Source organism: Protomyces lactucae-debilis (genome assembly GCF_002105105.1).
Source record: "Protomyces lactucae-debilis strain 12-1054 chromosome Unknown BCR37scaffold_10, whole genome shotgun sequence".
In the NCBI taxonomy this organism is placed as follows: domain Eukaryota; kingdom Fungi; phylum Ascomycota; class Taphrinomycetes; order Taphrinales; family Protomycetaceae; genus Protomyces; species Protomyces lactucae-debilis.
In genome coordinates this window covers 360,030-376,672 of record NW_024468002.1, presented here as the reverse complement: position 1 = coordinate 376,672, position 16,643 = coordinate 360,030, and the positions used below count along the sequence as shown (strand labels likewise).

At 52.1% G+C, this 16,643-nt stretch overlaps 9 protein-coding genes across 9 annotated transcripts; 4 read left to right on the top strand and 5 right to left on the bottom strand.

Annotated features, from left to right (window-relative positions):
- Positions 1-84: 84 nt before the first annotated feature.
- On the top strand, positions 85-1,332 carry BCR37DRAFT_347810 (KH domain RNA-binding protein; the record flags this gene model as incomplete). The annotated part of the gene is made up of 2 exons (XM_040867796.1): positions 85-500; positions 537-1,332. 2 exons carry the CDS (start codon positions 85-87, stop codon positions 1,330-1,332), a joined length of 1,212 nt encoding a protein of 403 aa, XP_040725206.1.
- On the bottom strand, positions 1,309-2,456 carry BCR37DRAFT_35348 (uncharacterized protein). The gene has a single exon (XM_040868173.1). It carries the CDS (start codon positions 2,327-2,329, stop codon positions 1,436-1,438), a length of 894 nt encoding a protein of 297 aa, XP_040725205.1. The 5' UTR covers positions 2,330-2,456; the 3' UTR covers positions 1,309-1,435.
- On the bottom strand, positions 2,456-4,122 carry BCR37DRAFT_33176 (major facilitator superfamily domain-containing protein). The gene has a single exon (XM_040867035.1). The coding sequence runs from the start codon at positions 3,984-3,986 to the stop codon at positions 2,583-2,585; it is 1,404 nt and encodes a 467-aa protein (XP_040725204.1). The 5' UTR covers positions 3,987-4,122; the 3' UTR covers positions 2,456-2,582.
- Positions 4,123-4,181: 59 nt separating this feature from the next.
- BCR37DRAFT_410105 (ribosomal protein S3) lies at positions 4,182-5,049 on the bottom strand (the record flags this gene model as incomplete). The annotated part of the gene is made up of 2 exons (XM_040872171.1): positions 5,010-5,049; positions 4,182-4,949 (listed from the first exon to the last, which is right to left on the bottom strand). Exons 1-2 carry the CDS (start codon positions 5,019-5,021, stop codon positions 4,182-4,184), a joined length of 780 nt encoding a protein of 259 aa, XP_040725203.1. The 5' UTR covers positions 5,022-5,049.
- A 140-nt stretch (positions 5,050-5,189) lies between these two features.
- Positions 5,190-5,999, bottom strand: BCR37DRAFT_379992 (uncharacterized protein). Its single transcript, XM_040869395.1, has one exon. The coding sequence runs from the start codon at positions 5,884-5,886 to the stop codon at positions 5,389-5,391; it is 498 nt and encodes a 165-aa protein (XP_040725202.1). The 5' UTR covers positions 5,887-5,999; the 3' UTR covers positions 5,190-5,388.
- Positions 6,000-6,706: 707 nt separating this feature from the next.
- BCR37DRAFT_33318 (uncharacterized protein) lies at positions 6,707-8,303 on the top strand. The gene is made up of 2 exons (XM_040867089.1): positions 6,707-6,929; positions 6,981-8,303. Exons 1-2 carry the CDS (start codon positions 6,783-6,785, stop codon positions 8,238-8,240), a joined length of 1,407 nt encoding a protein of 468 aa, XP_040725201.1. The 5' UTR covers positions 6,707-6,782; the 3' UTR covers positions 8,241-8,303.
- A 1,532-nt stretch (positions 8,304-9,835) lies between these two features.
- BCR37DRAFT_335709 (dual specificity phosphatase) lies at positions 9,836-10,393 on the top strand (the record flags this gene model as incomplete). The annotated part of the gene is made up of 2 exons (XM_040867197.1): positions 9,836-9,997; positions 10,091-10,393. Coding segments are annotated over 2 exons (465 nt in total), but the record flags the coding sequence as incomplete, so codon positions are not given.
- Positions 10,394-11,153: 760 nt separating this feature from the next.
- BCR37DRAFT_347637 (nucleophile aminohydrolase) lies at positions 11,154-12,178 on the bottom strand (the record flags this gene model as incomplete). Its single annotated transcript, XM_040867781.1, has 2 exons — positions 11,154-12,079; positions 12,121-12,178. 2 exons carry the CDS (start codon positions 12,176-12,178, stop codon positions 11,154-11,156), a joined length of 984 nt encoding a protein of 327 aa, XP_040725199.1.
- Positions 12,179-12,614: 436 nt separating this feature from the next.
- BCR37DRAFT_379989 (uncharacterized protein) lies at positions 12,615-16,540 on the top strand. The gene is made up of 3 exons (XM_040869394.1): positions 12,615-12,954; positions 13,007-13,078; positions 13,133-16,540. Exons 2-3 carry the CDS (start codon positions 13,060-13,062, stop codon positions 16,444-16,446), a joined length of 3,333 nt encoding a protein of 1,110 aa, XP_040725198.1. The 5' UTR covers positions 12,615-12,954; positions 13,007-13,059; the 3' UTR covers positions 16,447-16,540.
- The last annotated feature ends 103 nt before the right edge of the window (positions 16,541-16,643 follow it).

The window sequence follows — 16,643 nt, the reverse complement described above, 5'->3', positions numbered from 1 at the left end:
TCCCTCTTCTCCACCAACCCCAGCCCTCTTCATACTACCCACTCACCCCCTCCACCAAAAAGAAAACCTCCCCGATCTCATTCCATGTCTGTAGCCGATACCGTCCAGCGTCTCACAGGCATCAGTCTTGGTTCTTCAACACCAGAGCCAGCCAAGGAAACAAAGCAAGAAACCCCGGGATCAGAACAATCCACTGTTCAGCAACCAACAGACACGCAACCCACCTCCTCCTCTCAGCACGCAGACGATAACGCGTCTGAAGTATCCTACACCGATGCACAACTCACACTACGTGCACTCGTTTCAACCAAGGAAGCAGGCATTATTATTGGCAAAGCCGGGAAGAATGTCGCTGACTTGCGTGACTTGACTGGCGTCAAGGCCGGTGTGTCAAAAGTCGTGCCAGGCGTACATGATCGCGTCCTCACTATTACCGGTGCTTTACCTGCTGTGACGCAAGCGTATACCCTCATTGCTCAAACCTTCCTTGAAAACCCCGTGTTGGGTAGTGATGGTCATCCAATTGCACTGGGTAGCTTGCATGGACCTGGTGGACAGCAACAGCAGAACCCACTGCATGCCACCATCAGGCTGCTTGTCTCGCATAACCTGATGGGTTCATTGATTGGTCGTCAAGGTGCTAAAATCAAGGCGATCCAGGATTCCTCTGGTGTACGCATGGCTGCATCCAAGGAGATGCTCCCACAATCACAAGAACGTATCGTCGAAGTGACTGGCGAACTCGCGAGTGTGCAAAAGGCAATTTGGGAAATCGGCAAGTGTCTTGTGGATGATTGGGAGCGTGGCGTTGGAACAGTCCTCTACAACCCATCCGTCCGTATCTCACCCACCAGTACGGTCGTTGCGCCAACGGCTGCGAATGGTGTGGTACCAGCAGCGGGTATTCCTGGTAACTACCTTCGTTCTCACCGTGGCGGCCTCCCTTCCTTTGGTGGCCGTTCCAACTATGGCGGTCGTGATGCAGCTGCCGGTATGACTGGTAGTGGCGAAACACCTTCTGCTGACTTCAACCGTTTGGATGCAAGTGACCCGTCGTTCACCTCGCAAACGGTCAGTATCCCTGCTGAGATGGTAGGTTGTGTGATTGGTAAAGGTGGTACGAAAATCACTGAGATTCGCAGGCAGAGTGGATCACGGATTGCTATTGCAAAAGAACATGATGAAGCTGGTGAGAGGCAATTCACATTGTCTGGTACAAAGGAAGGTAATGCGCGTGCATTGCAGTTGATTTATGAGCAATTGGAGAGGGAGAAGGAGAGACGCGCTCAGCACCAACAGCAAGGTGCTGAACAGACTCAAGTGGCTGAGTAATGTCATGACATGCTCTTCTCTACGCCTTCTTTTTTTGCGTCCTTTTCATACATTCATGTATTACCTATATAGCCTACTCTGCTTCCGACCCGCTTCACCACTTTCAAATAAGATGCCAGTCGCCAACGCCACCGATGCATGACTTGATGCATTCGACAATGTAGCCCTTGCCTTCTGCCTGGAAGGAAGCATCAATCTCGCCCGTTGGGTGGACAAGGAGCTGTACATCCACAAGATGCGGCCAGGTCTTGCCCAAAGCAGGCTGATATGAAATATCACTGAATGCACTCCCATCAAAGCCTGCGCGTCTTTGACGTCCACCGACTTGGTCAGGCTGTACCAAGGGTGTTGATACGGCACGAACGGTGTTGTTGAGGAGCAATACCGTCACGCCAAATGTATGCGCCATCCATCTCAATTGCCGCATGATTTGTACAAGGAATGCATGTCCCTCCGTTGCATTGCCGGTGCCTCTTGTCGCCTCGGGTCCTTGTATTCCGGCAGAACGTTGGATGAGCAGGGACAGTGGGTTCGTGATATTGCTGATGAGCAGGAACCCGATCCTTCCCTGCTGCCGGTTCTGCTCATCAGACGCTTCTACCAGGGCATCGAGCATCTCTTGAAGCGTTTCTGCAAGGCCATGTGCATTAAAGACTCGAGTCAACTGTATCCGATCTAGCAACTTGGTAGCAACCTCTTTGCCATTTGGCTTCCCCTCAAGCGACGCGGTGATATGTGTTGCAAGTGCTTGAGGCTGCGTTGTACCAAGTGAGTCAATGATCACTGCTTGTGTCTCAACATCACTAGGAAGCATGAGATATGCAAGCATCTCTGTATAGGCTAGTGTTTGTCTCGTTGGTAGCGTCGATGCAGGGCCAGCAATATCTGTCACAAGCGCTCGATGACATGTTCCGAGCTTTGGATGTGGATCTTGAGGGGAGAGAGAAGCTTGTTGGAGCTGTAGCTGCTTGTTTCGCAGTAGCTTGGACGCTTGCATCACATGGTGGTGTTGTAGAGAGATGTTCGCATTCGCTACAAATTAAAAGATGTCGTGCAATATCGACCCTCTGCTGGCCACCAGATCAATATTCCAAGCAAAGGCTAGCATAGCAAGTGCTTCTCAGTGCCGTATCTAGATGAAGCGGTAGGAGTGATTCAAGGCTCGGGCAGATAATGCAGCTTGGCGAAAAGAGTTTGATGCATAGAAACTGTGCTTCCCAGCCATGAATCAAATTGCATCTCGAGAAGTACTACCGCTTCGACTCAAGCTGAACGTCCACCTGCGTTGCTAACGATGATGCCGTCTCTGGAGGAACTTCCATTGCGACACGAGTTGCTGACCACATGCGTGTTCTCCAGTCACCTCCACAGTATAAGAATGTGACAGGCAGACTCACCACGCAAAAGAGGCTCAGCACCCAACACATGGTCCCAAATCCATATCTTTCTCGCAAGGCTGCAGCAGCCAAGGGTCCAATCAACGTCCCGAGACTGAAGGAGATGTTGTAGAGCGCATAAGCTTGTGCATACGCACCACCTTTACCAAATTGACCAGGATTGCGTCGTTCTTCCTCCTCCACTACAAGGGCAATTTCCACCAAGGAGGATGGAATGAACAGATTGCAAGCGAGGCCATTTAAACACAGGATAACCACAAACAGAACAAGCTGTCCTGTCCTTGGAGACGTCTTGTTTGGCAATCGAAGCAGCACCAGAAAGACAATTTCAAGGAGGATACCAATAAGTGTAATGATTTTTGGCCCTCGTTTATCGATCCACCATCCAGCGATGGGTGCTGCGATGACTGTTGGTAGTACAAGACAGCAAAACATGGCACCTGATTGTAATGCATCAAATCCAAAGAGGTCGAGGAGTTCGAGTGGTAGAACGGTGTCGAAGGCAGTAAAGATGATGGCAGCCACCAGACCAATCCAGCAACCAACGAGTAATCTTGGATATTTGAGCAGCTTGAGCAAGGTCGGTACTCGACTCTTCCGTCTGGCCACAGGCTGGATGATCTGTCCTTCCGTGGGTTCTTGCAATGTTGTATTGATACGAGGCTTTTCAATCATGACGAGTCGCAGGAAGATGTCGAGCGCCAACAAGCCAAAAGAAAAGTAATAGACGCTGTAGTAACCAGCAGCTTCATAGAGAGCACCTCCAATCAACGGAGAGATACCCAGTGCTAGAGCAAGTGAAATAGAAACAATGCCCATCGTTTGACCGATCCGTTCATGGCCAACTGTGTCTACCAGCAGGGCAAGACAAACAACCCAGACGACAGCTGCACTTGCACCTTGTAAAATGCGCGCTGCAATGAGTAGTGCAAAGCTACGGCTGAGCATCAACATCAATGTTGCAGCAACCAGCGCAATCAGGCCTAGGAGGAACAAAGGGCGACGCGAGGATGTCTTGTCGGAGAGCCAACCGACTGGCCCACAAAAGGCAAGGAGACCGGCAGCATAGGCTGCGAGTGAACCAGATACTTTCAACTGCACAGAGTCTGCTGCGATACTGTAGCGTGTTTCGAGCGCAAATGGGAGAACAGGGACAAGAATGCCGTAGAGTGCGAGATCAGTAAAGACAGCGATCGAGCAGGTGAAGATGATGAATTTCTCGTTTGAGCGCAGTGCAAATAGGAATGGTTTGGCCATGAATACAGAAGTAGAAGAGAACTAGGCAGCTACTGTCATCGTCGCATGTCAAGAAGCGCAATTAGTCTCGACATTTGTGTCGAGATGTAGTGGTACGGCATTAGACCACAAATTTTTGATGGTCCAGTCAACGGAGTCAATGAAGTCAGTCAAGATGAATAGGATTCTGAGCTACGCTAGACAGATGAGATGCAATTACTGAGCAACGACTTGAGCGGCGGACTCGTCACCCTCCTGCGGCTGCTGCTGCTGCTGTTGCTGTTGCTGCGCCTGGACCTGTGCCTCTGGCCGCTGGTCATCAGTGTAAGGCGACTCAATCGACTTCTCTGGCTTGGGCTCGATGATAGTCACGGCATCAGGCAGAATCTTGTTGACACCTGCACGACCCTCTGGGTCAGATCCCTTCATAATCTTAACCTTCACACCGAGAACACCTTGCCTAAGGAGCACGTGCCTGGTCGCTGTGTCGATAAAGTCGTTGACTGGCTGACCAGAGTGAATCATGAATCCATCAATGAACTTCATAGACTTGGCACGCGCAGCACGCAGCTTACCAGAGATGACAACCTCACAACCCTTGGCACCAGACTCCATGATGAAACGGACGACACCGTAAGCGGCACGACGAACAGCAAGACCAGCAAGGAGCTTGTAACGGAGAGACTCGCATTGAGCAACAGCGCAGAGACCACGGTTCTGGACCTTCTCGGCGTACAGCTCAACAGTGTTCTCTGGGAACTTGAAACGCTTCTGCACCAAAGCTGTCAATTCGCGGATACGACGACCCTTCTCTCCGAGCACCTCTTGGGTGTGGGTGGCACGGATGATAATCTCTGTACGTGCAGGAGTCACGCGGACCTCAGTGCCGGAGTAACCTTCCTCTGCGAGCTCAGAGGTGAAGAACTGGTTGAGTTCGGCATAGAACACACCGTCGGCGATGAACTTGCGCTTTTTGCTGATAATCTAAACAAGCAGGGTCAGCATGGTCGTTCGGCATGGCTCGTGCGCTGTAGATGTGCATACCTGGTTCGACATGTTGGGCGTAATGAGCTACTATGGGCGCGGTGCTGATGCTGTCGAGTGGTCGCCGTCGCCAGGAAATTCATGTTTGCTTGTGACTGCTTTTGACTTTTGGACCAACAGTCACGAAAATGTGGATGGAGAAGATATTTCTGAATCTTGTAACTGTATGCTACATCGAAGGGTACTGTACCCTTGACAAGCAAAGATGTCCCAGATCCACCACATTTACCTTTTGCGAATACCTTCCAACTGGCCATCTGAAGGCATTGTCCCTGGGCAGCGCGGTCAACGAAGCGCGTCTCAATAGTCAGTGGCTTCCTTTTGCTTGCTTCACATACACGCTACTGAGCCAGAAGTCGGTGGAGGACCACACATATCCTCACCTGCTTTGTGAAAGGGCCATCTGCCTCTGCAAACCAAAACAGGCAGCGTGAGTCTCTGACTTCGAAATACCTGTCAGGCATATGCTGCATCGTTTTTCTGCGTCGTCCAAGTCCTTCATCTTGACATCCTCTAGTGGTCGCAGGTCTGCATGTTGTCCAGCGCTGAGTGACTTCAATCTTGGCAACAGAGTTGTCCATCTTGCTATAGTCTGTCGGACTAGCGTAGTTTCAGACACCTCTTCCTGCGATGAACGTGTGGCATGGTGCCTGCCTCGAATGATTCGCTGGCAGAGAGCGCCAGCATCGCTCATCGCCTGGACCCAGGCTTTAGTGCGCTCATTGTGCAGTACTTTTTGCCGCAGTGGATAGGATAGCGGTCCAAGAGCCTTCAAGAAGCCTTCAGGAACGATGAGAACATTGTCCAAGAGGAATTGTAGCATTTCTGTCGTCGATGGTCTGCTTGCTTCAACCTTCGGGCTGTCGAATGTACCCATATCTGGATTTGGCGATGCCACGAAGTCTCCAAAATCATCATCGTCTTCAGCCGCATCCAAGGGGTCAATGGGTGTGATCAGATCAGGTGCAGAGCTGAATGTGTCGAAAGAAAGCAAGTCTGGACGCGGTTGTTGCACCATCTGCTTGATGGGCGACGGCTGTGGCGCTGGTATGTTGCCAATCGACTCTTCTCCCATGTCAAGTAGATTCATCTCTGCTACAAGTATCTCTGGAGCGGCTTCAACAAAGTCGCCAAAACTGTCCTCGTCAGGTGCTTCTGCCTTGTGAGATTCAACAGAGGCCTTCTGAGGCGTCGTGACTTTTTGCTTCGACAAACGCTGGCGCATAGTCAACGCACCTTCGCCCTGATGCTTATGCCAGGCCGCACGGCTCGAGCGTGATTGCCGCTCAGCTGATGGTTTCCCTTCCGTTGCCACCTTCTGCTGCCGTAGCAAGTTGGGCGATGCAAGTAAATCCTTGTCTGCTCCTGTATGCTTTGATGGCGATATCTTTCTTGGCAAAGTAAGAGGACCTGACTGCATCAAATTCATACCAGTCAGCTTCTTGTTCGATATAGTCATCTGCGGGCCCTTGGCAGCTTGAGTAATTGCAGGTGGAGCATCAAAGGAGAGCCAGTCATCAAAAGCCGCTGTAGTAGAGACTGCTGGACGTGTAGGCTTTTTAGCTTGTGTCTTTTCTGCGGGTGCTAGATCACCGAGCAAGTCGTCCATGACGCCTCAGTAGCCCGTCATCCTATTACACTGAGCAGCCCAGGATGAAGCATAAGGAGTTTCAAAGTTGATGGTTTCTTGTGTTCGACCAAAATCTGACATCACATCCAGCGCGACCGACCAACAACTCGGCTGGCTAATGTGGATTCAGTGCTGGTAGAAGTATGGCCGCCCTGTCTAGCTCCTCAGTCGACTCGAGTCGTCATGTCTCCTCTCTCTCAATCGCATCGAGTCTCCCCGAGGCAGAGGACGATACTGCCAACGGCTCCGTAACGGTACCGGCGCGACAACCGTTGCCTGCACGGCATCCTGTATATCAAAACATCTGCTTCATTCTCTTCACAGAGCTGACATATCATTAGAGCTATACTTCCATTCTTGCCAAACGCGGCTTTTCAACAGAACCCGTTCCTGCTGCGCATGCATCACCACCCATCGGCTCGTCGCGCTTCTCAAATTTACCGCCGTCATTGACGCGAGCGGCAAGTACAGCGACAACGGCGAGTATCCTCGAAGAATGGAAGACTGCGCGTGCTTCATCGCCTAGAAGTCCTGCTTCCGATTCCGATGAACCTACCAATCCTGCGCGTTCGTCCACTGAAACAGCGCGGTATGGTCATCCGCAGGACACTCGTGCGCTTGAGGAGTCGAAACGTCGTAGTCTTGCGGTACCTGCTCGAGAGGCCTCAGGGTCTCGTCGCTCGAATGTTTCTCGAACACCAGAGCCCATCGCTGAGTGGTTACAAGACGAACGTACGCCGCAGCCTACCCAAAGAACACGCTATTTCGATCGCAGAGAGACTGATACGGCTTCCGTTGCTTCAGCTGCAAGGACAGATGCTGGTCTTTGGGACGAGGTGGATGCCTTGCGTTTTCGTTTAAGACGCCTTGAATACAGTCATGTACGTGCACCCTCTGTGGCCTCCTCCTCGCGTCATTCGCGGTCAGATTGGGCATCACGGCTGGAGCACTCGCCGGGTGAGCGAGAGAGCAGCACGGTGTTACTCAGACGTTACTTGCAGCGGCTGAGAAGTCTACAAACAACAGATGATGTCCACGTTGCGCTTGATTTGGCAGCGACCGACGTACTGGCATTGGCAGCCATGCCTCTGGCTGACTCGGCAGCGGTGCGTGTTCAAGGGCTTTGCAGGGCACTGACGACGCTTTGTGCGGGGCATCTCGCGGAGCATGGAGGTCCTTCACCCCGTCCACGGCGAGAACCATCGATATTGCAGGAACGACTGAGTCGACGCGCGACCATGGGACACAGTCGTCCTGCAAGCAGTCTATCTGGTATTTCTCGTTATGAGAGTGGTGGTCGTTCAGGGAGTGATTTGCGTTCAAGTACAGGCAGTATTCGCTCTTCCTTCCAGTCACGCTTACTGGACGATGAACAGGGACAAAGACCACATCGGTATTCGAGTCTTGGGGATCGACTTGGGAATGGTTCACGGCATTTGGAGACACGGGAGAGGTTGCAGTATGAGAGTACACCTGAGCGCGGAGAGTACAGGCGAAGTCCCATCACGCGGGCAGATCTTTCAGCGCGGTATCGGCGAGGTGAGTCAGAGTCGCCGAGAGGACCTGAGTCTGTGTATGGCAGAGAGAGAAGCGTTGTCTAGTCAGTCTAGTGTGTCTAGTGAGTCCAGTGCAGGCTCATCTGAATGTGATTGGCTCCAGAAATAGATTCGGCACGTGACCTGTTCCCCCGCCAGATGCGGCCTTGAACAGGTTTGATGCCTGAAGGCGACTCTCGGAGACAGCATAGGTAGCGAGCCCTGGTCGAAGTGTCGCATCAAAGAGAGCTCTCTTGCTGTGCTAGCATCCAGCGACAAAATACACGCTACGACCGCGAGTTCAAGATCTTGGGTCTTTTTTGACGTTTGCTGAGGCAGGGCGGATAGTCATCTGCAGTCGGTCACTACAAGCAGCATCAGTCCATCGCTTGAGTGCAGCAAAGGACTACTTGGCCTTCTAGGGGTTCTGTTCAAAGCCTGCTTTAAACGCCCATCTACAAATTCACCACGGCGTTGGTATTCGCATCAGGTCCCATTTTAGCTTCATCCCTTGGGCCTGCCATTGCAACGCTTACTTGCTGGTTACACTGCTAGTCAGGTCTCTTCACATAAGCGTATTCAGGCGGCCTTGCGGGGTACAACAGATCGCTGCTCCTGCCAAGCGACACTGCCACGCACCAAGCATATTTGCCAAGGACAAATCAATCAAGATCAACCACTGCCGCCTGGGGCCTTGGTAGCTGCACACGCGCCAAGTGTTGGGACCTCTCGGTACTCAGGAGCCCCTTCCAAGCCAAAAATAAAAAAAGGCCGACAAGCGAGTGACAAAGCGCATCTCTTTTCTCTGAACCTTTGGCGTCTGTGCGCCCTTTACTGGTAAAGAGTCGCACCCTTTGGTTTAAGCATTCATGGACGAAGACGGCACGACACTCCCGTGTGTTGCGACCAACATACGACTGCAAAGTCCAAGTCGCTTGTCCGCACATGCTTTTGACCACCGATACAGGCCAGACGAGCAACAGCAACAGCGACAGCAACAACGCAATCGATCGACGTCCGCTAGCTCAACCTCGTCGAGCAGCTCAGTGGAATCCATGTTTGAGCGCTCCTCACGGTCGCAATACAAAAAGGGCCTTTCATCCACCTCTCACTCACAAGAGCGTACACCCATCACGCCGCACACAGCACTCAGTAGTCCACCGACCAGCGCGCGTGACAGTTCAACAGGCGGCTTACTTGTTCCTGGTCCACCGACACGCAAGGCCAAGAATAGAAAACAACTCTCCCTATCCACGACTGCAGCGCAACAACTTGCACCACAAGCGACTGTTGCACAACAACCCACACCTTCAGGACAAGTCAGTCATTCTGTACCCACGACACCCATGACAGCTGTTGCTGCTATACCCAGTATGCGACGTGGCGCACCGCCAAAACTGCCACAACTCAATATGGCCATGTTGAGTCTGACGCGACGACCCAGTTTGCCTGTCATGGGACAAGGATCACCTGTGGGTGAGTTGGACCCCGGATTCTCACTTGTTCGCGGGGCAACACCTGTTCGTGCTCGACGCAGTGGATTGACGCTTGCGCCATTACAGAGTGTTCGCAGTCAAGAGGAAGATCGGGATAGACCACCGAGTACCCCACGCTATGGTCATGCTGGTGGCGATGAGAGTGATGCTTCTAATGCAGCGGTGTATACCTCTGGCCCAGTCTGTGTCGTTCACCCACATTTATGGCTTTTTGCAAACCCGACAGCTGCACAAGCAAAGGAGTATGACGTGGTCATCAATGTTGCCAAGGAGATTGCGAGTCCGTTGTTGGAAGAGGCAAGTGGTCATGAAGAACCTACAGTGCCTGTTATTGAGGATGAGCGCCGGTCGCCATTCCCATGGACCAAACCGGGTGGTGGCACACATATGCTTGAGAGTGCTACGGGTTCAATGATTAAGCCGCGCAAGTTGGCTGGTGTTGAGTATGTGCATGTACCATGGCAGCACAATGCATCGCTTGCACAGGATCTTCCGTCCTTGACGGCGTACATGGACCGTTGTCTGAAGCAGGAGAAGCGCGTGCTGGTTCATTGTCAGCAAGGTGTATCACGGTCTGCATCGTTGGTGATTGCCTATGTTATGAAGAGTATGGGCAAGGATGTCAATGAAGCGTATGGCTTCGTCAAGCATGAGAGTCCCTGGATTGGACCCAACATGACACTCATCTATCAACTCTGCGAATGGGGAAAATTGCTCAAACGTGAACGAGAAGAAGCGCAAGACAAGTCACATGGCAGCGGCGGTCGTGTAGCAACGGACTATTATCATCGGCATCGACGGTCACTCGATCTCTCAAAATTAACAAGCACAAAGCGTGAGGGATCATTAGGGAGACAAGGTGCTACTTCAGCGGCTGCAGCGACATTTGATCATTCCATGCGTGGCATGTTGAGTCGTCGACCCTCTGCCGATCCATCTCCTGCCTCTGCTGCAACGGTGACCGGTGTGTATGCACATGGTTTTCTCTCATCACCGCATGAGATGCCTGATTCGCCTGCCCAGCATTCACGATATCCGGAGGATGCAGCAGGACATGCGACGTTGGTGTCTCCCAGAAAACGGCCGCGTGCAGTCAGTAGCTTGATGGAACGGACAAGAACACGGTCAGTGGCGCCTGAAGCAACGAGTATGTCAGCAACGAGTACTGCAACGGGCATGCCGACCATGGCGACGTTGCGCGATTCATTGACAAGTCAGAATGGACCACAACAGGCACCTGTCTTGAAACCACATTGTGGAACGTTGCCATCACCGACCTTGCGGCTGAACGGGGTTGCCATGCAGAATGAAGGTGTTTGATATCTTTCTCCTTCTTTTTGGAATATATGTATAGAGGAAACGATTCATGCCGCTCTCAGACTCGTTCATTTTTCGTAGATCGAGTTGAAGGAGTACTGGCATGCTATACTGCTAACTCTGCAGTCATGTCCAGGAGGCCCTTGGAAGTTGCATAGGCTTCATTCTATATGGTTAGCTGGGTACCACAATAGCTTGAGCAGGATACCCTTGTGTGGGACACTTGGTCAACAAAGTGCTCATCGAGAATAGGATGTATCAAGACAGTCCCTTCTCGAATGGTCAGGATGCTGTTGGTTGGTACGGTGACCCAATCTGCGCGTTGAAATGTCAATGGCTCACTAGAAATGAGCACAATACTCTGCCCTTTCCCTCGATTCATGCGATACCCAATCGAACCGTCTGATTGCGTATAGGCATGAAAGGACGTTCCTGAGGAAAAGAAGAGCGATGCAGCTTCATCTGTGCGTGAAGAAATGTAGCGCGTGCACACGACGTCTCTGCCGTCCGTCACTGCAAAATTGAGAAGCGAAGGTTCAACACAGCCGGCTTCCTTTGTCAAGCGATTGATGATGGCGATGGTATTGAGCATTGCTTGTCTAAGCTGGGTTGCTTCGAATTGTGTGTGTTGGTCGGGTGGCAAGCCCAAATCGTGCAGACAATTGAGGAATAGGGCGAATGCGCACTCTGAGTCTGTTGAGCCTTGCATGTAGAGAAAGTATTCTTCACGCAACAAGGCATGAAGTCGTCGTTTCACTTTTGGATACTCGCCAATACCACCATTATGCATCCAAAGGAGTGTTCCATAAGAGAATGGATGACAATTCACTTCTGCAAGCACACCAGCGGTACTTGCTCGTACGTGACCAAAGATGAGAGACGAGAGTGTCTTTTCAGAGAGACGCCGGAGGTTTTGGTTGTTCCAGGCTGGGTTGATGGAGGTGAAGATGCATGGGCCAGGTCCGGTTTTGCCAACGTCTTGACGATGTGAGTACCAGCCGACACCGAAGCCATCGCCGTTGATGGGCCGCCGTGTATCAATGCGCAGGCGGGAGTCGAAGGCTTGGTTGATGATGGAGTGGGTGGGACGTGCTGTGTGGTTAGCCTTTGTGCATACTTGAACAAGGCAGTACTCAGAATATCTGCGAGAAGGATAGGCGACTCTCCCTTGTAAATGAGAAGCCTGCACATGCTACAGTGCTGCAGATACAAGCTGGTGAGTAGCCTTATCTGTGGTGTGCTGTCTCTGTCGCTGTTTTGGCCATTTGCGTTTGACAGGCGCCACAGAGATCAGGCATCAGGAGCAGCAGAAGGAGCAGGGAGCAGGGACAGGGAGACGGAGGGAGTAGCAAGACAGAGCAGACTCAGCAAAGACTCCGAAAGAGTTGATCCCTCATCTCCCTCAGCATGGAGCGAGGTTGCAGTTGCGCCGATGGGTCAGGGGCAGGGTCGCTTCAACTGTCGCTTCAGTAGCCGCACATCTCGATCAGCTGCATGCGACAGACTGCGACCAAGGCACAACCCAGCTATCCAGTCTAGTCTTTCCTCTCTGCCTGCTACCCAAGGCCCATATAAGTCCACCCGGCCCGCAGCGCATCTGTCTCGCTCTCGACCCGATTTTGTGTTTCTCTTTGGCGCTCCGATCCAGTCAAGCGAGACACCACCAACCACCACCACCCAGCTCACTGCATCCCTATCTTCCCCTCCGCCCTCTTGCTCTACTGGGCTACGGCACATAGGGCGCATAGTAGAGGGGCAGGCAGGCAAGCAAAGCAGCTTCTCATCTGGCTCTCCTCCGTGAGTGAGTGAAGCCAGAGACAGAGACAAGGCGTGGTGAAGAGCGCGCTTGTATCTCCTGCATGGCGATGAGCCAGCAGCAACAGCAGCAGGGACAAGCAAAGCCATGGCATATGGAAGTCTCGACCGATGACAGACGCAGACTCGTCGCGCAGCTGTAAGGATCTCATGTGACGCGCTATCGGCGCTTGTTTCAACGTGGCTCTAGTACTGACGAGGATAGCAACGCGACACTCAAGGCGCTTGAACCGAGCTATACTGCGCAACAGATTGGAATGGTTGCCAATAACTTTGGTATGTCTCCTGCTGGGTGGCTCTACACGAAAAGGCAGGCTAACATATGTCTAGAGCAGCATGTCTTCAACGCAGCACACAGCAAGCAGGAATACGGCCAGCTGTGCAGCAAGAGACTTCAAGATATCCGCCAAAAGATTGTACAGAAGCAGCAACAGCAGGCGATGGCAGCGAATGGTGGACAAGGCTTGATGGGACACAGTGGACAGGAAGGAGCGCATCAGATGCAACAGCAGGCCAACATGCATGCGCTCATGGCACAACGTGCGCAACAACAGCAGCAACAGCAACAGAAACAAGGTGGACAGCAAAACGCAGGCCTTGATGCAAGAACCCTCTTGATGCAACAACAAGCGACCATGTTGCGCAATGTCGCCGGAGGCGGTGGAAGCCATGCTGGCAGTCCAGCGAACCAACGGGCAAATCTGTCGACGTTGAATCAGCCCATGAATGGGAGTCAACAGACCACACCGGTGATGCAACAAAGACAGCCGTTGAATCACATGCAACAGCAGCAACAACAACAGGCTCAGCAGCAAAATCAGGGTCAGCGGCAAGCTGCTTTTACAAATGGTCAGCAAGGCTCCGCTGTGTCGACGAATGGAAATCCTACGAATGGCATGATTCCTGCATTCAAGCAATTTGGTGGCAACCCAGTTCAAGCGCAGCAATTACAAGCCATTCTGCGGCAAGTTCAAGAGTATCAGGCCAAGATTGGCGGTCAGCCCATCAATTTGAAGGAACTGACACCACAAAAGTTGATGCAGATGTATCATGCCCAAAAAGCACATGCAGCGCAACAAGCTCAACGCTTTGCATTGCAAGAGGAATCTGCCAAGCAGCAAGGACGTCCTACTTCACAGGGTCAGCAGCAGCAGCAGCAGGCTGTGGGAAGCCAGGCTGGTGGTCCTGCTTATATTGCTGCACAAGCGCAAATGCGTGCAAAGCTACAAGCTGGCCAACATCAGCAGCAGCAACAGCAACAGGCGCATCATCAACAACAACAGCAGCAACAGCAAGCGCAGATACAAGATCATTTGCGGTCGATGCAAGCTCAACAAAAAGCATTGCAGCAGCATAGCCATCAGCAAGCGTTGCAGCAACAACAGCAGCAACAGCAGCAACAGCATATGCAGCAACAACAACAACAACAGCAAGCCCAAGCACAAGCGCAACATCAAGCGAGTCTTTTGCAACAGCAACAACATCTGCAGCAGCAAAGACAAGCTCCTTCAACGACTACAAGCAGTGGCGGCGGCCAAGCAATCACAAACGACAAGACGAATCCAGTGAATTACCCAATTCCAGCCGCTTTGTTTAGTAGGTTTGTCAATTTGCCGGCTGGTGTCACGACCTGGCAGCAGATTCTCGAGTTGGGTAAAAGGCGGCAGTTGACGCCTGAGCAAATCAACAATGTACGGATGGTGTATAATCTGCATCACAGTATCATACTGCATTCTATGGGATTGTCAAAGCCAAATAATGGCGCTCAGATGCAGCAGCAGCAACAACAACAGCAACAGCAGCAGCAGGTACCCACGAATGTCAATCAGCAGCAGATGCAACAGCAGCAACAGTTACAAATGCAGCTGCAACACCAGCAGCAGCAACAGCAGCTTCAGAATCAAAATGCCCAGATTGCAGCTCCCAAGGCACAACGTGTGCCGTCAAGAGGACAGTCAAGCCTTGAGGAAGGCTCTGCCCAACAACCTTACCCCATGCAAGGGCTGGCACAGCATCCGCAGCTGAATGCGCATCAATTACAGCAATTGCAGAAGCAGCAGCAGAACAAGACACTAGCGCTACAACAACAGCAGCAACAATTGCAACAAGCTGTCAAACGTGGCAAGCAAGATCTACAGACGCCTGTCATGGCTGCTGCTCAGGTATCGCCACAAGCAGTCGCAGATCGTCCATCACCATCGAAGCGGAGGAGGGCCAATTCAAAGGCGCAGCCTGTGGCGACGCCTGTTTTGCAGGGAGCATTGCCAACACCTGCAGCAGTAGAGCAATTTTCGACTGCCATACCTGCACAGAATGCGGCGCGCCCGAATACTGCAACGGCCCCAACGACGCAAAAGAATGAATTGATGGCACTATTGCTGCGTGCTTGTCCGCCAGCAGAACAACGTCGCCTGTCGTTGGAAGTGCGTGCTATGGAGGAAGTCATTGCCAACAGAAAGCGCAATAATGCCTTCAAGGACTTGAGTGCGCAGGAAAAGGTACAGATTCAAGAGATGGTGAGGTCCATGATGTTTACGACTGGCAGAATCGACCAGCTCGCGACATTATACTATATCGTCACAAAGAATGCACAGCAGGTGCGTCAGTTGTTGGAGATGAAGTATCTATTTAAGGAACAGGTCATGCTGCTTTCACAGGACAAGTACACGCTGGATGCAGCATCGCTTGCCAAACTCAGCGCAAATTGCGATCGCATGTTTGCCAATGTTCGCGAACATCTCATTCAAACGGCCAAGGCGCTCACCAAGGCAAATCAGCAACAACAAACGCAAAGACAAGCCGGTGCGCCTATTGTCCCACCTGCGGTTGCTGCAACACCAGAAGCGTATGTGAATACACCCTCACCAGCTGATTCTGGGTCTGCTGGATCGCCGTTTGGCAAGCCACTCAAGCAGGAAGATCTCAAGTTGCCCTCGCATCGCAAGAAGCCAACAAAGCAAGAGTCAGTACAGAATGTCACCTCTGCGCCCTCAACGACCGCCGCAGCCAACAAAGTCGAGAAGCAAGCACAACGCGAAGCAATTGCATCAAAAGCTGCAAAAGCCAAGGAAGCAGAGTTGCTCAAGAAGCAGGCTGAAAGGGAGGCTGCAGAAGCACGCGCTATACAAGCCGAAGCTGAAGCAGATCCCTTGGCTTGGGCAATCAAGCAGGTTGAATTATTCTGCTTGACGGAGGAGCAAGATGCCGCAAAGGAATTAGCAGCGACGCAGAACGGCCAGCCTGGCTCTTCCGACAAGATGGGCGCGCCTTCAATAAAAAAGCAAGCCGTTGCTGGACCTACGCCAAGTACGATACTGAAGACGCCGCAGCCGTTTGTTGCTGCTCAGACACCCATCACGACTGCGCACAGCTTGCTGGCTGCCAAGGAGAGCAGTAAATCTGGGTATCCATTGACGCCGCCACGCTCAGACAAGCTGACACAGCGCGTGCTACAGACTGAATTGCTGCTCGAGCCTGGGGCTGGCTTGTTTGATATGCTGGCTAGTATGGAGGAAGCAGAGGACGCAGCAGCTACAGCAACGGCAGCGGCTGGCGGCTTTTTGGGTGCTGTCGAAGAAGATGTGGATGAAAGTGCGCTGTGGTCCATGTCGGTGCCGCTTTCAAACAGTTTTGCGATCGCGTGAGGACGAAGCGATCAGAATGAGGGGTATAGATGAAGCATGAGTATTATTTCTGTTGCTAGCGATACATATAGTCAACTTGATACTTGCTGCCTATCGCTTTCTCACTGTACATGGGTTTCTTATGGGCTTCTCGATGCCCATCTGAAGCTGCTTGTAGTGTTCCTGAGCATGTAAACCGGTACAAGCTCACGAGCTAA

Excerpts from the sequence above, each read along its gene's own strand:
- BCR37DRAFT_33176 (XM_040867035.1), bottom strand. The coding sequence starts at position 3,986 with ATGGCCAAACCATTCCTATTTGCACTGCGCTCAAACGAGAAATTCATC.
- BCR37DRAFT_33318 (XM_040867089.1), top strand. The coding sequence starts at position 6,783 with ATGGCCGCCCTGTCTAGCTCCTCAGTCGACTCGAGTCGTCATGTCTCC. Across the intron at positions 6,930-6,980 it reads CGTTGCCTGCACGGCATCCT|AGCTATACTTCCATTCTTGC; the intron begins GTATATCAAAAC and ends ACATATCATTAG.
- BCR37DRAFT_35348 (XM_040868173.1), bottom strand. The coding sequence starts at position 2,329 with ATGCAAGCGTCCAAGCTACTGCGAAACAAGCAGCTACAGCTCCAACAA.
- BCR37DRAFT_379992 (XM_040869395.1), bottom strand. The coding sequence starts at position 5,886 with ATGGGTACATTCGACAGCCCGAAGGTTGAAGCAAGCAGACCATCGACG.